Source organism: Ammodytes marinus (assembly GCF_949987685.1).
Source record: "Ammodytes marinus genome assembly, chromosome: 10".
Lineage (NCBI taxonomy): Eukaryota > Metazoa > Chordata > Actinopteri > Uranoscopiformes > Ammodytidae > Ammodytes > Ammodytes marinus.
In genome coordinates this window covers 11906097-11923391 of record NC_137214.1, presented here as the reverse complement: position 1 = coordinate 11923391, position 17295 = coordinate 11906097, and the positions used below count along the sequence as shown (strand labels likewise).

General features: G+C 42.7%; 1 protein-coding gene across 2 annotated transcripts; it reads left to right on the top strand.

The window, feature by feature from the left end:
- The first annotated feature begins 523 nt into the window (after positions 1 to 523).
- On the top strand, positions 524 to 12929 carry LOC307256811 (uncharacterized protein). Of its 2 annotated transcripts, none has more exons than XM_080035913.1 (18): positions 524 to 644; positions 993 to 1134; positions 2157 to 2939; positions 3903 to 4361; positions 4771 to 6171; positions 6314 to 6400; positions 6715 to 6858; positions 7048 to 7164; positions 7742 to 7864; positions 7948 to 8004; positions 8133 to 8672; positions 9094 to 9312; positions 9406 to 10108; positions 10602 to 10732; positions 10819 to 10872; positions 10968 to 11125; positions 11230 to 11295; positions 11759 to 12929. In XM_080035913.1, the coding sequence occupies exons 2-16, from the start codon at positions 1072 to 1074 to the stop codon at positions 11112 to 11114; spliced, it is 5028 nt and encodes a 1675-aa protein (XP_079892039.1). In that variant the 5' UTR covers positions 524 to 644; positions 993 to 1071; the 3' UTR covers positions 11115 to 11125; positions 11230 to 11295; positions 11759 to 12929. The 2 variants fall into 2 exon arrangements, with proteins under 2 accessions (XP_079892039.1, XP_079892038.1); XM_080035912.1 differs by having other exon boundaries at positions 3903 to 4388.
- The last annotated feature ends 4366 nt before the right edge of the window (positions 12930 to 17295 follow it).

Below are 17295 nucleotides of genomic sequence, written 5' to 3'. Positions count from 1 at the left end.
ATGCTTTAATGTTTCTGTTTTGAGGACACTAGAATCAAATAGGATTGTCAAACTGGTTATCCATTGACGTGTGTTTAGTTATTTATCAGACAGAATTGCTTGGTTCACCTTTTTGTGCCCTTTACACATGGGCAGAATGGTCTCGACTTTTAGGAATTTTGAACCAACCCTTCAAGTCTTTGGCGTCGAAGGATTTGTGAAATGTAGGAGGTGCAGGAGGGCACAGTGTGATTAGGAGGCGGGGTAATCTGAGAGACTACTGAGTGCTTGACAACTTGCTACCAAGCTGTTAACATGGTGAATAATAGATGACTGTATCATTTTCTATATGTCTGTGTTAATCCTTACCTAACGTGCGTGTGCTCATGATAAACATGTAGTGTATGTGACAAAGATGTATACATTTCTTTCTTTTTTCCCTACTGAACTGACTAAGTGGGTGCAGGGCAGGCTAACCCAATGGAGGATCACGTGACCTCATCGGACATGACGGGTACAGGTAGCAGTTCTGTTACCACGGCAGCAGAGTCGAAGGGAACCAATCTGGAGCCGGACTTGGACCTGCGGGTGCTGTGTAGCAAAGTGAAAGCCCTGGAGCAGAATGAAGTTTCAACCCTCCAGTCTGATGGCTACCTGAGGAACAGGTGAGAGACTGGGTGAGAGGGGATCCAGTGACACAAAAACACACACACACACACACACACACACACACACAAACACACACCTGCTACTATATACTCACTTTTGGCCGAGGCGATATCACATATCACACGCTCCTGACTGCAACGCACACTTGCATGCTAGCACGCTGCTGCAAACATCTCCCCTGGAATTACTCGCTGTAGGAGATTTATACTGGATAGAATTTTGTAGATCATTTACATCCAATTAGCAGAGCAAGTCACTGCAGCTTCCAGCCCTCTGTTAATGTGCAATTTTGTGTAGACTTTCTAAGATGGTGTAATGTGAAGTAGTCTGTGTTGTGTTGTTAGGATCGGAGAGTTGGAGAGGTCAGAGAGGAGCTTGCTGCTGCAACTCTATCAACTAGCGTCTGCCTCCCACCTACCCAGCATGCAACACACTCACAGGCTGGACCAGAGACTCCACATGCTCAGGGACGAGGTCAGAACCATGGTGAGTGCCCTGGAGTGCATCAGTACTAGGCAGGAATGTAAAACCAAGACTGTGGATGTGAGACTCTTGCCGTCATGCTTGCTTTCATGAATGATTTACAACTGAAACAATGTTTGACTCTGTTGCGACACAGTTTGCTTCTTTTTTTTGATTTATAAAGTATTTATGTTTTATCTAAGCCCTCTAGGGTTTTCTAGCCTGGACTAAATACGTGCCTTCAATGTTGCTTAAAACTTGGGGATACCCTTTAATTCATATCTGCCTTTAAAGGTGCAGTGTGTAAGGGGAATTGGTGTTTTTCAATACTGACTTGGTAGAAATTGAATATAATATTCAAAAGTATTTTTAATAAGTGTAAACTACCTTTTTTCCATCTATATAGTAGCAGGGCGCACCACCCTGTTTCACTGCCATGTTTCTACAGTGGCACAAAATGAACAAATGACGGCCTTATGCACTTACATATAGTGGGTGTCCACCAGAAATGCAACTTGGAGGTGAAGAAGTACTATAGAATAAATAACCAAAATGTACACCTCATCAATTGATATTGTGTAAAGACTTGGAAAGGCAGTGGTTGATGATGCCCTCATTAGTAAATAGCTTCTTCTCCTTGAAGGCCACCGTAGCTTCTGTAAACTCTCCGAACATTAGGGCTAGACATTTAGATTTTTCGCCACTAAATTACGCCAAAATACACCCTCATTACACATCTTACCTCTAAGTAATTACTCAGTGACTGTCGGCCTTAGTTACAACTTTATATATTCCAAGGGGAGAAACTCATGCTCAAACACAGCTCATAAGATCTACAGTAAAACTACAACGGAAACCATACTAAAACTAACACACAAACTAATCCATACTCTAATGAAGATGTTAGTTTTGCTCAGGTGACCGCTTAGTGGTAGCAATTAGTAATCAGTAATTACTAGAATAATTCAGTAGCTGGATATCCAGTCTCGGCTGTGGTTGTCTCTCGCTCTTGAATATTTCATCTCCATCTTTCCGTCCATGTCCAGACCCGGGAGAAGGAGCGGGGGGAGTGCGTGTGGAGGGAGCGACTGCAGCGCTGTCAGAGGCAGCTGAAGGCCAAAGAGGAGGAGATGAGTCGCCAGTCCCAGTACTTTGAGAACTTCAAGGGCCAGCTCCAACAGAAGCTCAGCCTGGCCCGAGACAGAGAGCAGAGCCTACACAACCGCATCTACACCTTAGAGAAGCAGCTGCTGGACCTGAGCGTGTGCGCCGCCACTGGCATGCCCAAGATCAGTGCGCTCAGAATCACCGCCGCCGGGACCGCACCGCACTGGGAAGAACGAGAGAGGCTGCCCCCCACCAGAGGAGAGGGAGAAGGGGAAGAGGAGAGGAAGGAGGAGAGGAGGAAGCAATGGCAGCCGAGTGTAGGAACGGGGATGGAGAAAGACGTACAAGAACATCAGAACTCGAACGAAACCAGGCTACAAGGCTTCATTCTGAGCCTGCAGGAGGATCTGAAGGCGCTGCTAGAGAGAGAGGAGGACGGGATGACAGAGCGGAGGGGGCTGGTGGAGCAGCTCCAGGAGGCCCAGGAGAAGGCACACTTCCTGGGCTGCAGGGTGGAGGAGATGAAGGCGGAGGTGCTCCAGCTGAAGGTGTCTGAAGGCTCCCTGATGGAGGACGTCGAGGAGCTGAGAGAGGAGAACCAGAGACTTCAGCAGATCGTTAGGGATGCAGCCAACCAAGCTCACAGTCAGTCACCTGTGCCCTCCATCCCACTCCCATGTACCACTGCCACGGGATATTCCTCAGTGGGAAGCCTGTTAATGGTGCGTAAAACATGATCTTTTACAATTAATTTATTTTTAGGTAGTCTCACTAAGATTAAAGGCTTTACTAAAACACAACCAGTCAAGACACATGCACACATAGGCAGCATCAGAAACAATCACACAAAAATGTTGAAAAGTACAAGTTTTAAAAACGTTGCAGTTTTAATGTCCGTTGTAGGTCATGTGCACCAACTTGCTTTAATGTGGAAAGAGCAGCGTGAGAGTAAAGACGAGTCAAGGGCAGACATGATGGTCCGTTGCACAATGATTTTCCTTCCCTCAAGAGAAAAATATTTAGATCTTCTGCTACCATTTTTTATCTTCAGATTCTGTGCCATTCAATCCACATGTGGTTTAAAAGTAAGACTGCTACAGTATCTAACCAAAGTCCAATGTTTTTATTAAAAAAATATGGTTTTTCAAGCAGTCAGTTGTTCTGTCGCATACAAAACATTTGCCATGTTGTGGTGGTGCACACAATAAACATTCAATAAACATAAACATTAAGAAAAGCAATACAAGGACCATAAAATAGAAAATATAATAAATTATGGGCCATTATCTATAAATTCAAAATACGAGCTGTACAATTGTGTACGAGTGAGCAGGATAATGGAAAATAAAGTAAAGTAACTAAAGGATCATTAAGTACTTGATCTAGTGTTATAATTGGCTTAATGTTGTTGTTCCGCTTGGGTATTTCATAAAAAAGGTATTACAGCATGAAAAGGATGAATGTTCCTAAAGAGTGTAATCTCTTTTGGTTGGATTTAAAGTGTTGCATACCCACCTCCCGTATTGTAAATGCTTATGCAAATTGACTTAAAACCATTATTTTATTATTTTCAACTGACTGAGACATACACAGGGATAATGTTTTGATACTTTAAATATATTGTCATTTTCATGTTTAAATTCTTGAATCACAACTTTTGTCCAATAACTTTGATCCCTGTGTAGGAGCATCCAACCTGTGATGAGGCAACAGGCCATCTTGACTCACTTGCTGTTCCACCTGTTCACCACCGGGCGTCAGGAGAGAGCACACAGAAGGACCAAGAGGATCAGCCAGCATCTGCCAAACCAGAAACCCCACCTACAAAAGCCCATATGAACCTCTTTCACCACCATCAATCAAAAGCCAACCCCAGCCTGCGGTCACTTTCAGGGCCACTGAATGAGTTTAATGTTGGGGCCTGGAGCTCCAGAGGGAACCTAAACCTGGAGGAAGTGAGCCCCAGTGAGGAATCAGATGCCCTGAGGGAAGCCTACATGAGTCTGGGCTTTGGGGAGGAACTTGAGGCACTTCAAGAGCAACGTGACCGCCTGGAGGTCGCCCTGCAGCACACGCAGGAGCAGCTGCTGCTCACGGCTCAAGAGAATACTCGACTGAAATCACAACTCAGGAAGGATGCAGAGGTGGATCAGGGGTCCACAAGAGAAAAGGTTGGCATAGGAGGTGTTACGTCCACAAATGTCTTTCACTGCTTAAAGCTATTGTGCTTAACTTTTTCATATAAATGAATATCGCTTACATTCCAGCCATCACCAAACGAGTTGACAGAAAGTTGATTATGACTTTCATCTACACAAACTCTGTTCCAGTTGTTGATTCTACTTCTAAGAATAAACCTGGTCGTAGAGCAGAAGGTATAAAATCTATGCGCGGTCTCCGAAGGCTTTTTTTCTCTTGTAGATGCGCCGACTGTGCTGTTGTAATTCCTCAGAATTCCTCAAATTACGCACTACATAGCTTTAAATTAGAAACAAATTTCAATTACAAAATGTTCCATAATATCACTGATCAATGTCTACCTCTTTTTTTTAGACTAAGATCAGCACACTTCCATCCAGTGTTGAAGTTGAGAACAGCACCATTCTCCCCATTGCCGAGGACACTCTGGTCCAGGCCTTGAATGAGGAGAACCGGGCCTTGGCATACAGGATCCAGGAGCTTGTGGCTCATGTTGAGCTCAGAGAAGAGGAAATGAAGAGGGAGGAAACCCAGCTGAGGGAACAGATAACCAAGCTGGGTGTGGAGAGGGTCAGGCTGGAGCAGGACAACCAGGAACAAGGCTGTTTGATTACAGAACTCAACAAGAAGACTGAGGACGATCTCAACACCATTATGGAACTGAAGCAGAGGTTAGCAGAGAGCGGACAGGGCACGGAGGAATCACAGGCTGACAAGGAACTGTGTGTATCTGGAATGCAAGGTGAATGTGTGGTTTTATCAGGACTTTTTCATCAGAACAACCTAGAAGAATGTGTGGACAGTTTGGTTGAAAGCGTGCTAAAAGGGGAAGAGCCGCAGTCGACGTCCTATCAACTAGCAGACGATTTGACCACAGCTTCAGCACCTGGTTCACAACATGATAATCCAGACGATCGGTTGCAGAACAGCCTACAAAGCAGTCAGCTGACCAAGTTGGTCCAGAGTCTCAAAAGCAAACAAGAGGAGCTGTCAGGCGATGTAACTTCTCTCAGAGAGCAGCAGAAAGAAGTTGCTCTGTCTGTCCAAACGCAGACGGAAGCGAAGCAGCAGTTAACCCGGGCCGTTTGGGGACTGAAGGAGGAGAAGGACAAAATCTCCCAATCTCTGGCTGCTCTTAAACAAGAGAGAGAGCAGCTCAGCCGCACGGTGTGTGTGCTGCGGGACGAGAAAGAGCAATTTACAAGGTCTATGAGTGCCCTGAAGGAGGACAAAGAGCGGCTATCTCAGTCTTCATCTGGCCTCCAAAGAGCAAATAATGAACTGTTACAATCTCTGTCGAGTGGGACGGAAGAGAGGGATCAAACCGTGCAGTCGCTGCAAAGGTTGCGCGCGGAGAGTGACCAGTTAAGCCAAGCGGTGTTGTGTTTGAAACGGGAGAGGGATGAATTAAAGGATTCCCTGAGGTGTCTGAAGGAACACAGAGACGCTGAACAATCCTCTCAGACTTTACAAGAAGGCCGAGACGAGTTAACGACATCCGCGAGGAGTTTGAAGGAAGAAAAAGAAAGAACTGAACATTCGATCGGTTGTTTAAAGCGGGAAGAAAGGCAGATCCAGCTGTTACTGCAGGGCCTGGGAGAGGAGAGAGACAGCCTTCAAGCTGCTCTATACGGCCAAACACAAACGGAGGAGAAGAATCACAAGCAACACCTGCTGAAGACAAAGAAGGCCGACATAAGAGAATACGCATCACAAACATGTCAGACCGACGACCACAGTGGACATTTTGTAGAGGTAATAAGAAAGCTGGGAGTAATGCATTGTGGGTTATGCTAGTGTAGTGTAAAGTTAACTTTAATATTATTGATGCATTATGGCTCATAATGTTGAATTACTGTTAACTTATTCAACGTGTTTTAAAAAAAATGGAAAACAGGAGCAAAGAGATCTGATGAAGGAGATCGAAGCCTTGGGAGCGGAACTGAAGAGGTCTCGAGATGAACTGGAGAAGAGCCATGTTGATGTAAGTTTACATAACTATTTGCAATAGGGGTTGATATTGTCTTTAGGCATTCTGTTAATTAACAATAGGAGTTGGACAAAATTATCCCTTAATTCTGCTGCTAAAGTCATTCAGTTGATAAGCATCAAGTTGTATAAGCTACTGAAAGATTGCAGTTGTATGTATACGTATAACAATACAATAAATGTTGGGTTTTCTAATTCTTATTTTCACTGCATATATTTTGGTTTATCTTACCTGAAAGAGCAATATGATACAGATTTGAAGCTTTCACTGAATGAATGTGCTCATGTTTGTCTGTTGTATATGTTCAGACCATGAGGCTGCACGGTGAACTGTGTGACTCAGAAGCCAGGAGGGTGGAGGCAGAGAGAGAGGCTGACAAGGGGATGAGACTGATGGATGTAGCCAATCAGATGGAAGAAACCAGTAAGGAAAATGACAGCCTCGTAACCCAGGTATTCAACCAGAGAAATACTATAAAACTTCAATGATCAATTAGGCAATCATCGTGTCTTGTCTGATCCACCAGTGATCTTTGATCTGCTTATTACATATAACATTTTAAAAGTATGATTCAAAAACATAGAAGTGAAGCCCTTAATATGCTCCATATTTTGGACTTCCTCTTGTTTTTTGTGCTGCAGGTGAAGGAGCTGCAGAGCAAAGTGACAGGCCTGGTCAGGGAGAAGAAAGAAGCTCTATCATTGAAGGCACACACAGAGGAGCATTACAACATCCTTACAGCGCAGCTCAAAGCCAAGGTAAGAATGGCTATACAGTATATATATATTTTTTGATTTGATTATCTAACCCAGACCCAAGGGAGTACAGTGCAAAGTGGGAAGTTGTTTGGATCAGCAGTTCTGTAGAAAATATCTCCTGTATCTGTGCTGTTATTGTACTGTTGCCTGGAGCGGACAAAAAGGACGAGAGTGAGCCGCTGTAGTAAAAGCACAAATAGATGTGCATCAAACTCCATGCAGCAGCACAGGGCATTGCATTAGTGTTACATAAAATGGTCATTTTGGTCAAAAGTCTTGATTTTGAATCAGCATATAGTAGATCTATAGCAGTGTGATGCATGTTCTGAAGTTCAAACATACATCACATCTACTGTAGTACAGACAGACCAGATTGTAAAACTTGTATTCTTTACTTCACGTCTGTGACCTCATTGAATTTGAACTTTTGATGCATTGAGCATTAACAGATGAATTAGAATACATTGAAGATGAGAAGCAGCAACATTATTAAGCAGTTCTTATCAAAGATCTGTTTTATTTGTGTGGGTGGGTGTGTGTGTGTGTGTGTGTGTGATTTGTGTATAACGCCTCACAGACAGTGGCTCTAGAGGAACTAAACTCAGAGTACATTGCTCTAAAACGTGGGCAGAACAACAAGGAGGATCTGAGCACTGTTCTCGTCTCACTCAGGACACGCTACAACGACATCCGAGCTAAGGTGGGCAACATTTTGACTGGCTTGTGGTCCCAGATAGTCATGTTATGCGCTGATAATTATATTCAATTTTTTCTGTACTGTAGTATGATGCACTGCTGAAAAAGAGAAGCCAGAAGGATCTGGATTTAGCTCCTTTAAAGGTAAGGAAATAGACATGCCTTTCATTCCTTCATTATTATTTTTTCCTTTACAGTACTGACGACTTATTTACTCTGTTATATGTCAATAGCCATCGTATTTGACTGACAGGTGTTCTGTCCAATAACAGGCCAAGCTGTCTTGCCTGGTGGTGAAGTGTCTAGAGAGGAACAGCCTGTTGGTTCAAATGATGAAGGCCATGCAAAGTCGAGGCTGCGTGGACTCCACACTCACACATCAGGTGGAGCAGTTGCTTAGCGACACGGCTCTGCAAGACTACACTGCAGCGTTTACACCGGGGAGCGGCCTAAAGACCCGGGGTTACAATCCAGGGTTAACGCAGGGATTCATTTCAAAATGTCCAGACTACACTGGTGGATTCACACCTGATCAGACCTGCTCTGCTATAGCACCGCACATAAACCAGCCAAATGGATTCACACCAGACAGTGCAGTAAAGGGTAAAGACCTAAAAAGTGAAAGAATCACAACTTTAGTCACTATTGAATCCACATTACAGCATCAAGACCACAGTAGGGATGTCATACCTGTAACGGCAGAAACACCCATGAAAAACCCCAGCTCACCTGTGCCAACCCGTACCTGTCACCAAGCCACACCATCCCCTGCTCCAACAGTAAACGAGGACTGCATCACCAGTAAAGAACAGGTGAGATAATACAAAGGTCTTATTTATTTTTAGATATGTTCATTTTAAAAACTTTATTTTTTTCAATTTACGTAGGCGTAAAGGTTGTAGATGAAGTATTTTAACAGCAATAAACAATCACTGCAATACTTTTGTAAACAAATTCTCAAAAAATTCTTCCTGGCTTTTAACGTATATTTAATTTTCTGTGCTATCGTGCTGGAATTGATTCAATGGATGCCTGTCCTTTAAGTAGAAGCTGCCTGTTGTCTCAGCCACGTTGTCAATTGTTTACGGTCATATCAACAAGTTATCACAGTTAATTGAACATTTTTATCTATAAATGTTAAAAATGCTGAACAATTACACATTTGATCGTCTGTACTTTGAGTTGTAAATTAAAGCTAAGTACTGTCTTTTCTCAATCTCAATCCCACCACAGCTCTCTCCCTCTGCCATTGGACCAGAAAATTGTGGAAATCATCTCCAAGATTTGAAAGGGAAGTCCTCCCCAGGTCCGACCGGCCAGACAGTTTCCTCCCTGAGTCCTACTCCTCACTCCTCCAGTGCATATGTGGGTGTGAGCAGGAGGCTGAGCAGCCCCGAGAAGATCCTCAACCTGCATGAACAGCTGCAGAAGACTCTCATGAGCAGCTATCAGGTACACTGAAGCTTTACCCTTATGTCCAAAAATACATCAAGACAACTTTTATGTTAGATTATTTCTAATAAATATATTCCTGTTCATTTCAAGGCTCCAACGATCAGAGGAAGAGGAGAGCAACCCAAGAAATGTGTCTCGTTTTCAGCTGCTGCAGACGTGGTACCAGCCTCCCAGACGAGGAAGCAAAGCCTCAGCTTCAATGCACCACGTACCAACTCTGTCCCACTCACCACTCCTCTGTGCCAAGCTAAGCAAACTGCAGCAGTGAAAGCCCCGCCTGTTGCCACTAATAAGTCAAACACACTTTTTAATGCAGTGGCCTCCAGATCTGCCAATGTTCAATTCAGTCCCAACATGTTTACACGCCATCCCTTAAAAGCTGACATATCGAAAACGACTGCTCCTCCAGGCTCTCCTAGCGAGGCAAAATCCACCTCAAGCGTTGGCGCTAATAGAACAATATCACCCAAACAGATGAAGGACATATCTGACGCGAAATACGCAGCTTCCTCTCCCGTAACCTTGAGGACCACTTCTTTGAACTCTGATGTCTTAATTGGGATTGACACCAATCTTAAAACCACTGCCTCAGACACACAGACTGCCCCTAGAATATCAACTGCCCCCACGGCTAATCCTTTGAAAGCCTTTGGTGCCGTCCCTGCATATGACGGGCCTTTGTTTACTGCATCCTGCACTCAGTCTGCTCGTTGCTCTCCTGAAAGATCCATCAAATCCGCTACAAAGTCCAATTCTGCTCCAGAAAACACCAAGACAGCGAGATCCAAACCAGGTGATGCACACCATTGCTTACGGAGAATAATTTTTTACTTTTTTTTTTTTATTAAAAAAAGTTTATAAAAAGCTCTTGTTGATTTGACAATATAACAGCATTTGCCGAGACGTTGCATAATAATGCAATTAACAATTGTAGAATATTACTTTTTTGGTGTATACTGCCACAATTTGATTAGACCCAGCTGAGAGATGGGCCATTGCTCTGTTTATCTCTCTTGTATTGTTAGAAATAATGTATAACATTCATGCACAAATTCAGTCACTTTTATGTTGTCCACATGGGGTAACACGCTCAAGCACTGTAAATAACTGTAAAACCCCTTACTTAATTGGTTGGATTCATTAGTAAGTCTAGTATGCGGCAGTCCTGTTATGTGTATTTATTGTGGGAAAATGTGGGTTTTTACAGCCTAACAAGCACTGCTTTGTACAAGCACGATAAGGAGATGAGGAGCTGTGCTTGATCATTTTTGTCCTATCAACTCCAGGAGCTCCAGCAGAGGTTCGCTCTGTTGAGGTCATCAAAACAGTGGGTCAGAGCAGCCTCATGATTGGCTGGGAGAGGCCGCCGCTGGACGAACTGGGCTGCAGCAACGGCACGTTTGTGTACGGCTACAGGGTAAGCACACAGACACGGTGGCTTTGATTTTGGAATGTTACTTCATCTCTAAGCTTCTCATACTTTAGTTTCTTGTCACTTCTCAGGTGTTTGTCAACGGGGACTTCCACAAATCTGTCATGAGCTCAGCGTGCACCAAGGTACGAGTCTCTCCCCCTGATGCCTAACAGCTGTGCATCATGACGTCTTCTGAAACTTAATAACAGCATATCATCATTTATTTGTTTTTCTTCAGTGTATTCTGGAGAATGTGGATTTGAGGTTTCCAGTCGACATCAGTGTCCAAACGCTGGGCTCTAATGGTCTCAGTTCAAACAGTGTCCACACCCTGTATAGGACTTTAGTCAGACCAGACCACCACGGACTATTACAGCAACCATAATGGTGGCAAAGGTATGTCAAAGTAATTCTTTGTAATATGAGACCCCCCTGTTTCCTTCATGTTTTAGTGTTCCTGCGCCAAATCATGAGTGTTTAACTCAAATTATTTTTGTCAGTGTCTCTGTGGGATTACAACGACTTCTCAGTGAAAACCTCCATTGCAAAAGGCCAAGATTTGACTGGTAAGTTGTAGGTTTATGCAATTCAGTGCACACAAAGTACGGTTGACTATTTTTCATTTTGTCGTGTGTTTTGTTTTGTTTGTAACAGTCACAGATAAATATGACTAGTCTAAAGGCCTTTGCACACCGGGCGCGTTTTATTCGTGCGATTAATCCGTTAATTAACGAACGTATACAGAGTCAATACAAGCTTCCACACCAGCGCCGTCATTTCGCATCGCGAATTTGCGTTTTTTATTTTTTCGAACTGAGTTCGATTTTTCTGGGACGTCGCTTCTAAAGTGGGACGCGACAAAATTCACATTTCAAAACATTCGCTTTTACGTTGCGTTTATTCGCGTCGCGCCCGGTGTGCAAAGGCCTTAATGATATTTTGAAAAGATTAAATATTTTCCTACCAACACTTGTGTGACGATCTATTTTTCACTTCGTCCTGTGTGCCCTGTGTGTCCCAACCGTTCAGTGCACAGCCAACTATAGCTGCAACCCTCTGAGGGAGCGACCTAACCTCCACTTCTACAGACAGCGAGGGAGGGCACCGTCACACTGCTGAGATACCTTCAGGCTCAGGTCAACCAGTCAGGATAAAGTCACCTGGCGCGTTGTCATAACCAGCCTATGAACATGTGGCCTCCAAACCATTTAACTGATGATGTCAAAATAAACACCATGCAAGGATACTGAATCTCCATGTTAAAGCAGGCGAAGATTAGCTCCATCCTCGTTGGAAGAACTTTGGAGTCCCGCTCACTGCATTTGACCCCCTCCAATGGATAAGGACGTGGTGAGTGTTTTGCCAGGTGACAAGCCAAAGTGGCTGCCAATCAAACTGATAAAAAAAAAAAAAAAAAAGTGTTCCTTCTCTACAAACTATATGACGCCAAAAGATCAATCATATCGTCAAAAAGCTGCCCCGTGACACCTGCATTTATATACCTTGTCCAACCAGGATGCCTGCCTCTGCTGCACATTTTTACACTGTTAAACACTGAGAGATCACCTGGCATATGGCTTCATCTGCCTCTCCGGACTCACGCAACATGAACAGCTGACTCGAAAGGACATTCACTGTATGAAATATTTTAGTTTTTCTAAAGATAGTTTACCCGAAAGTCATCATACTTGCTTTTTTTTTTTTTACACATGAAGCCAAATATGACAAAAGAGGACTCACTCCAAAGACGTATGCGTTTCTTTCTCCTCCTAGGTCTACGGGCGTTACTTAGATCACAGAAGCCAGGTGTTGTTTATGTTCTGAAATTTTGCACAGTCATTATTGATATCTAAAAGAATAAATTAAAAAAAAAAAGATAATCACTGATATTTTTTTGTAGAGAATATTATTAAAAAAAAATATATATATGCCAATGTACAACATACTGTACGTCTTTTTGTATGAGTGACACGTTTTTTTTTCATACCCAACTGATGTCATGTTTGCACGCTCACATTTGTTTTCATACAATGTTCACAAAACACATGAGATGTTCTTTTGCTACTTAGTCTATGTATGGATGTGTGGAGTGAACAAGGTGCAGCAAAGGTATTTTTCTATGGGTGACTGAAAATATTGATTTCCCATTGATTCCTTACAACCGTACAGAGAATAAATGTTTATAGAATATGAACTGTCATGACGGTGTCTGTGTGTGAACTGATGTATGAGGTTAGCACAGTTTAGGGTTTCAGATTAATTGCTGTTAGAAGACAAATACGTATCCTACTTTTCTAAGCCAAATATACAATTAAAAACCTATTTGACCATCTTAAAAAATGAATTGCAGGTCTTTTTTTTATATTTTGGAGATTTGTGGTTGTCAAAGGACAGGGACCATAAAGCTGTCTGATCAAACTTGACTTGTAGATAATGAATTAATGAAAGTCCTTATCTTTTCACATTATATTCAACTAAAACATCTCACATTAATGAACACTAGGTGGCAGCAATTCATGGATGGCTTTGTTGGCAGTACTCTGTGTATGTGTGTGTAAAATAACTCAAGTCACTGCATCTGGCTTGTGCTGTCAGAAAGAGAATGGTTGATGCTGATGTGCTCCAGTAGCTTAAAGGGATAATTCAGTATTTTTTTGAAGTGGAGATGTATTAGGTACTCAGGCTTAGTTAGTGTGTTACCTTTATGAAGATAGCTGTAGCAGAAGTCAGCCTGGTAGCCTACTGTTGCAGACAGGGCCAGAAGAAAACCGTTTTTTTTCTCCACATATAATATATATATAACGTACTTATAGTGACTGCACTGATCGCCATCTCCATATGGTAACACACTAACTATGCCTTAGTACCCCCATACAACCCCACTTAAAGAATAACGAACCATCGCTTTAAAACATCTAAGTGTCTCCTCCCATATGCAATACAAACAAGGCACAACACAAAAAACTTAAGTGAACAAGGAAAAAGAAGCATCAGCAGGTTTTTCTTTCATTCTTTCTTTTCCATTAAAAACAGAGCAAAATAATCGCATGCAGTACTCAGCAGTTTTGTGGAGCTCCACTGAGAATGTAATCGGCAGAACACATGCTCAGCAGAACACAGAACCAGCTGTAGGAGACAATAACAAAACAAGGAAAACAAAGCTGCACAAAAAGTGTGAATCACAAACATTTTACTAGTATGTAGATGTCAAAAAATCAGGTTTCTGTATATACAGTCAATGTATCTTTCAATAATGAAACATGTAGATATATACGGTATGCATGTCTAAACACTATACATCTTATCTTATATTTATTAAAATGTATACTTTTAATACATTATAATATAATTTGTAGTTTTGTATTTTGTATCTACCACACAACTGTCCAAACTACATGAACAAAGAAAATTGCTCAATAGAGAATACTGAACTTTGAATGTTTGCTTATTGATATACTTTATATTAGGCCTCTGACAAACTGTCTACATGTACAGAACAGGTTTAGTTTGCATGCATCAACAACTATAATCACATAATCACGACTCAACTTTTAGATGAAGTGGGGGTCTGTTATAGTCCTGCAATGCACCAACTAATTAAGCTTAAATACAAAAAAAACTGCAGTGTAATTGCTTTTATGCAACCAGCCCCGAATCAGCCTTAAGAAGCTGAGCAGCAGGACCCACCTGAGACTCACATTACACTCTCCGGGGAGACTCGCCTTCATTATTAACACACACTCTACCCAACACGTATGGTGCATCCACCACAGTGAAGGAGCATGCGCGTAATGTCTTGTTTACATGAGTTAATGACCTCTGTGTTGACACATTTTACCGTGGTATGGCGTTAATGATGCCAACCAGGCTGCAAGTATCTCTGACTCTTCACATGTAGGCCAACATCGGAATGAGACAGAGAGACGGAGGAGAAGAACAGGAGGCCTAGTAGATAAAAAAGAAGCAGTGGTATTCATGCATGGCTTGTCACAGGGCTGGCAATTGACATCTGTGCTCAAGCTTCCTGCAAGAGTATGCTGTTTAAAGACACTGCTGGATCTGTGTGTGTGTCTGATTGTGTGTGTGTGTGTGTGCACTGCATATGTGGCATGTGAGAATGTACAAGCACTGCAGAAGATATCGCCTTCTTAAGGAGTCTGTGTGTGTCTGAGTGTGTCTGTGTGTGTGTGACAGTTGTCATCAGCAGGGTGTCTTTAAGGGGGTGGGTTGCTAGTAAAAGGAGCAGCAGATTAGAAAGACGAGGAGGAGGGATGGTGTGTGTGTTGAAGGCTTTAATTTCACCCACAGGGGGACGTTGGCAGTTGGCACTCTATCACAGCCACTGACACCTCAGGCGTCCCGGGGCTCTAGTGGGGTGGCGGTCTGGACTGCTGGAGTCGAGTTCCAGACCTGCGGGGCAACACTCGCTGCTCATGCACCCAGATGTGAGCTCTTAAAGTGGGCTTGTCCCGCTGCTGTGTCTCGGCAGATGGGTTTCGATGCTGGAAGGTTGTTTGTGCTTTGTTTTGTTGTAGTTGTCATGCTATCCCTGCTGCTCTGTGTGTGTGTGTGCGTGTGTGTGTGTGTGTGTGTGTGTGTGTGTATATATGTATGTATGTGTGTGTGTGTGTGCACGCGTGTCAAATTATTATTAACACATTCCTACATGCAAAAAAAATTCAAATCCCCTCACATGTAAATGAACCTCTGCTCAGTGCTTATCCTCTTTGTATGAGCTCAGATTCTGCATTTAGTTTATCCTATCTTTCTCTCCATTGTGTTGTGATGCCTCCTATTATTCTCCCCATCTCTCTCTCTCTCTCTGCGTCTGTTGTTGTGGCCGTATCAGTCCATCTCAGCGCCTGTTATATTTAGAGGCAAAGCGGTATCAGAGCTTACAGCTGGCCCCGCCTGTGATTCAATTCTGACAGATCTGCAGCGTCCAAAGCAATCTCCTCGCTTTCTGTCTTGTTCATCTTCACTCCCCTCTCTCTCGCTCTCTCTCTCTCTCTCTCTCTTTCTTCTCACCTTCCTTTTTTCTCTTTTTTTAATGTAACCGTCACCTTCACAATTCAAACCACTCTCAGTACGTTTTCCTCCATTTCTTCTCATTGTTTGCTTCTTTGTGAACCTTAATCTTTTCATTTCAGCTCAGGGACTCTCACGCACAACCATCATTTTTCTCCTTTCATCTTTGCAATTTTCCCACCAAAGTACTGTAGTTCATAATAACTGCCTTTTTTCCCTTACAGCTTTTTCTCTCTTTTTTGTGTGGCAGTATTCTTTAATTTGATTAATGAATTATTTATTTGCCCAATAAAAATAAAACAAAAAACACATTATCATAAGATATATACATATACATGGAAAGGAAAATTGAAAAAGAAACAGAAGGAAACCCTACATGCTTGTTAAGGAAATCTCACCTTAATTTGTCGTTTTGAATAAAGTAAAAAAAAATCAACAACACAAAATTAATTTGGTCAGTCAGCTGAAATTTTCAATATATCTGTTCCATAGCTGAACCCCCTTGTATATAACTGTGAATTTACAGATCTCATTATGGAACTTAGGGAGGTGTAGCCAGTGTAGGCAATGTCTGGTATCATAAATGTGTACATCACTATTGAGTTGGAACAATACTTTACAGGGCATGGGGAACATTCATTTTAAAGTGCCTTATTGCTGTAGTGCGTTGAGAAACTCCATCCCTCTTCCAGCACCTCTTATTTCTTCTCTCTTCCACTTTAGCTCCCATTGAATCGTATCTATATCTTCATCATCCACTCCACAGCACGCTTAAAGGTCTGCTCTCTCTCTCTCTCTCTCTCTGTCTCTGGCGCTGTCTCTCTCTCTCTCTCCTCTCTAGGCAAAGAAGAGAAGAGCTTCATCACTTTGAGCGAATCCACGTTCAAACACAAACATCAAACGACGCAACTTCTAATTTGGGAAGAGACAAGCAATTAGCTGGTATTACATCTTTGAGTCTGCGCGCAAAGGCAAACCCTAATCTCATTAATCACGAACAATGAGGGCGGTAATGGAGAAGCATGTTTATGCAAATTCCCCCGCGCAAAGTAATCTCCTTCATGCTCAACAGCCACAACAGTGGTGGCGCCTCAGAAAACAATCCTATTTTCTCACCCAAGTGACTTGCTTGTGTTCCCTCTCTCCTCTCCTCTCCTCTCCTCTCCTCTCCTCTCCTCTCCTCTCCTCTCCTCTCCTCTCCTCTCCTCTCCTCTCCTCTCCTCTCCCGTTCCTTTCATTCTTTCATCCTCCCTTTTTTTCTCCATTCCACCGGATTCTGCCCTAATGCAAAACTTTATTGATCCCCGTCCCTGATAAGAAAAAATAACTTTAAGTTTTATAGTAAATAACCCTATAAAGATTGTTTGGGACTTCTGAGTTTTATATCCCACCTCCAGCTAACAATCCTCCTCTTTCCCCCTTCTCAGCCATCAATTCTCTCCCCTTGTGCTCCTTTTTTATGCCTACCATTTGCATTTTTATTGTTTCATTGCTTTCCTCCCTCTCTTTATCTCTCTCTCTCTCTCCCATATTTTCTA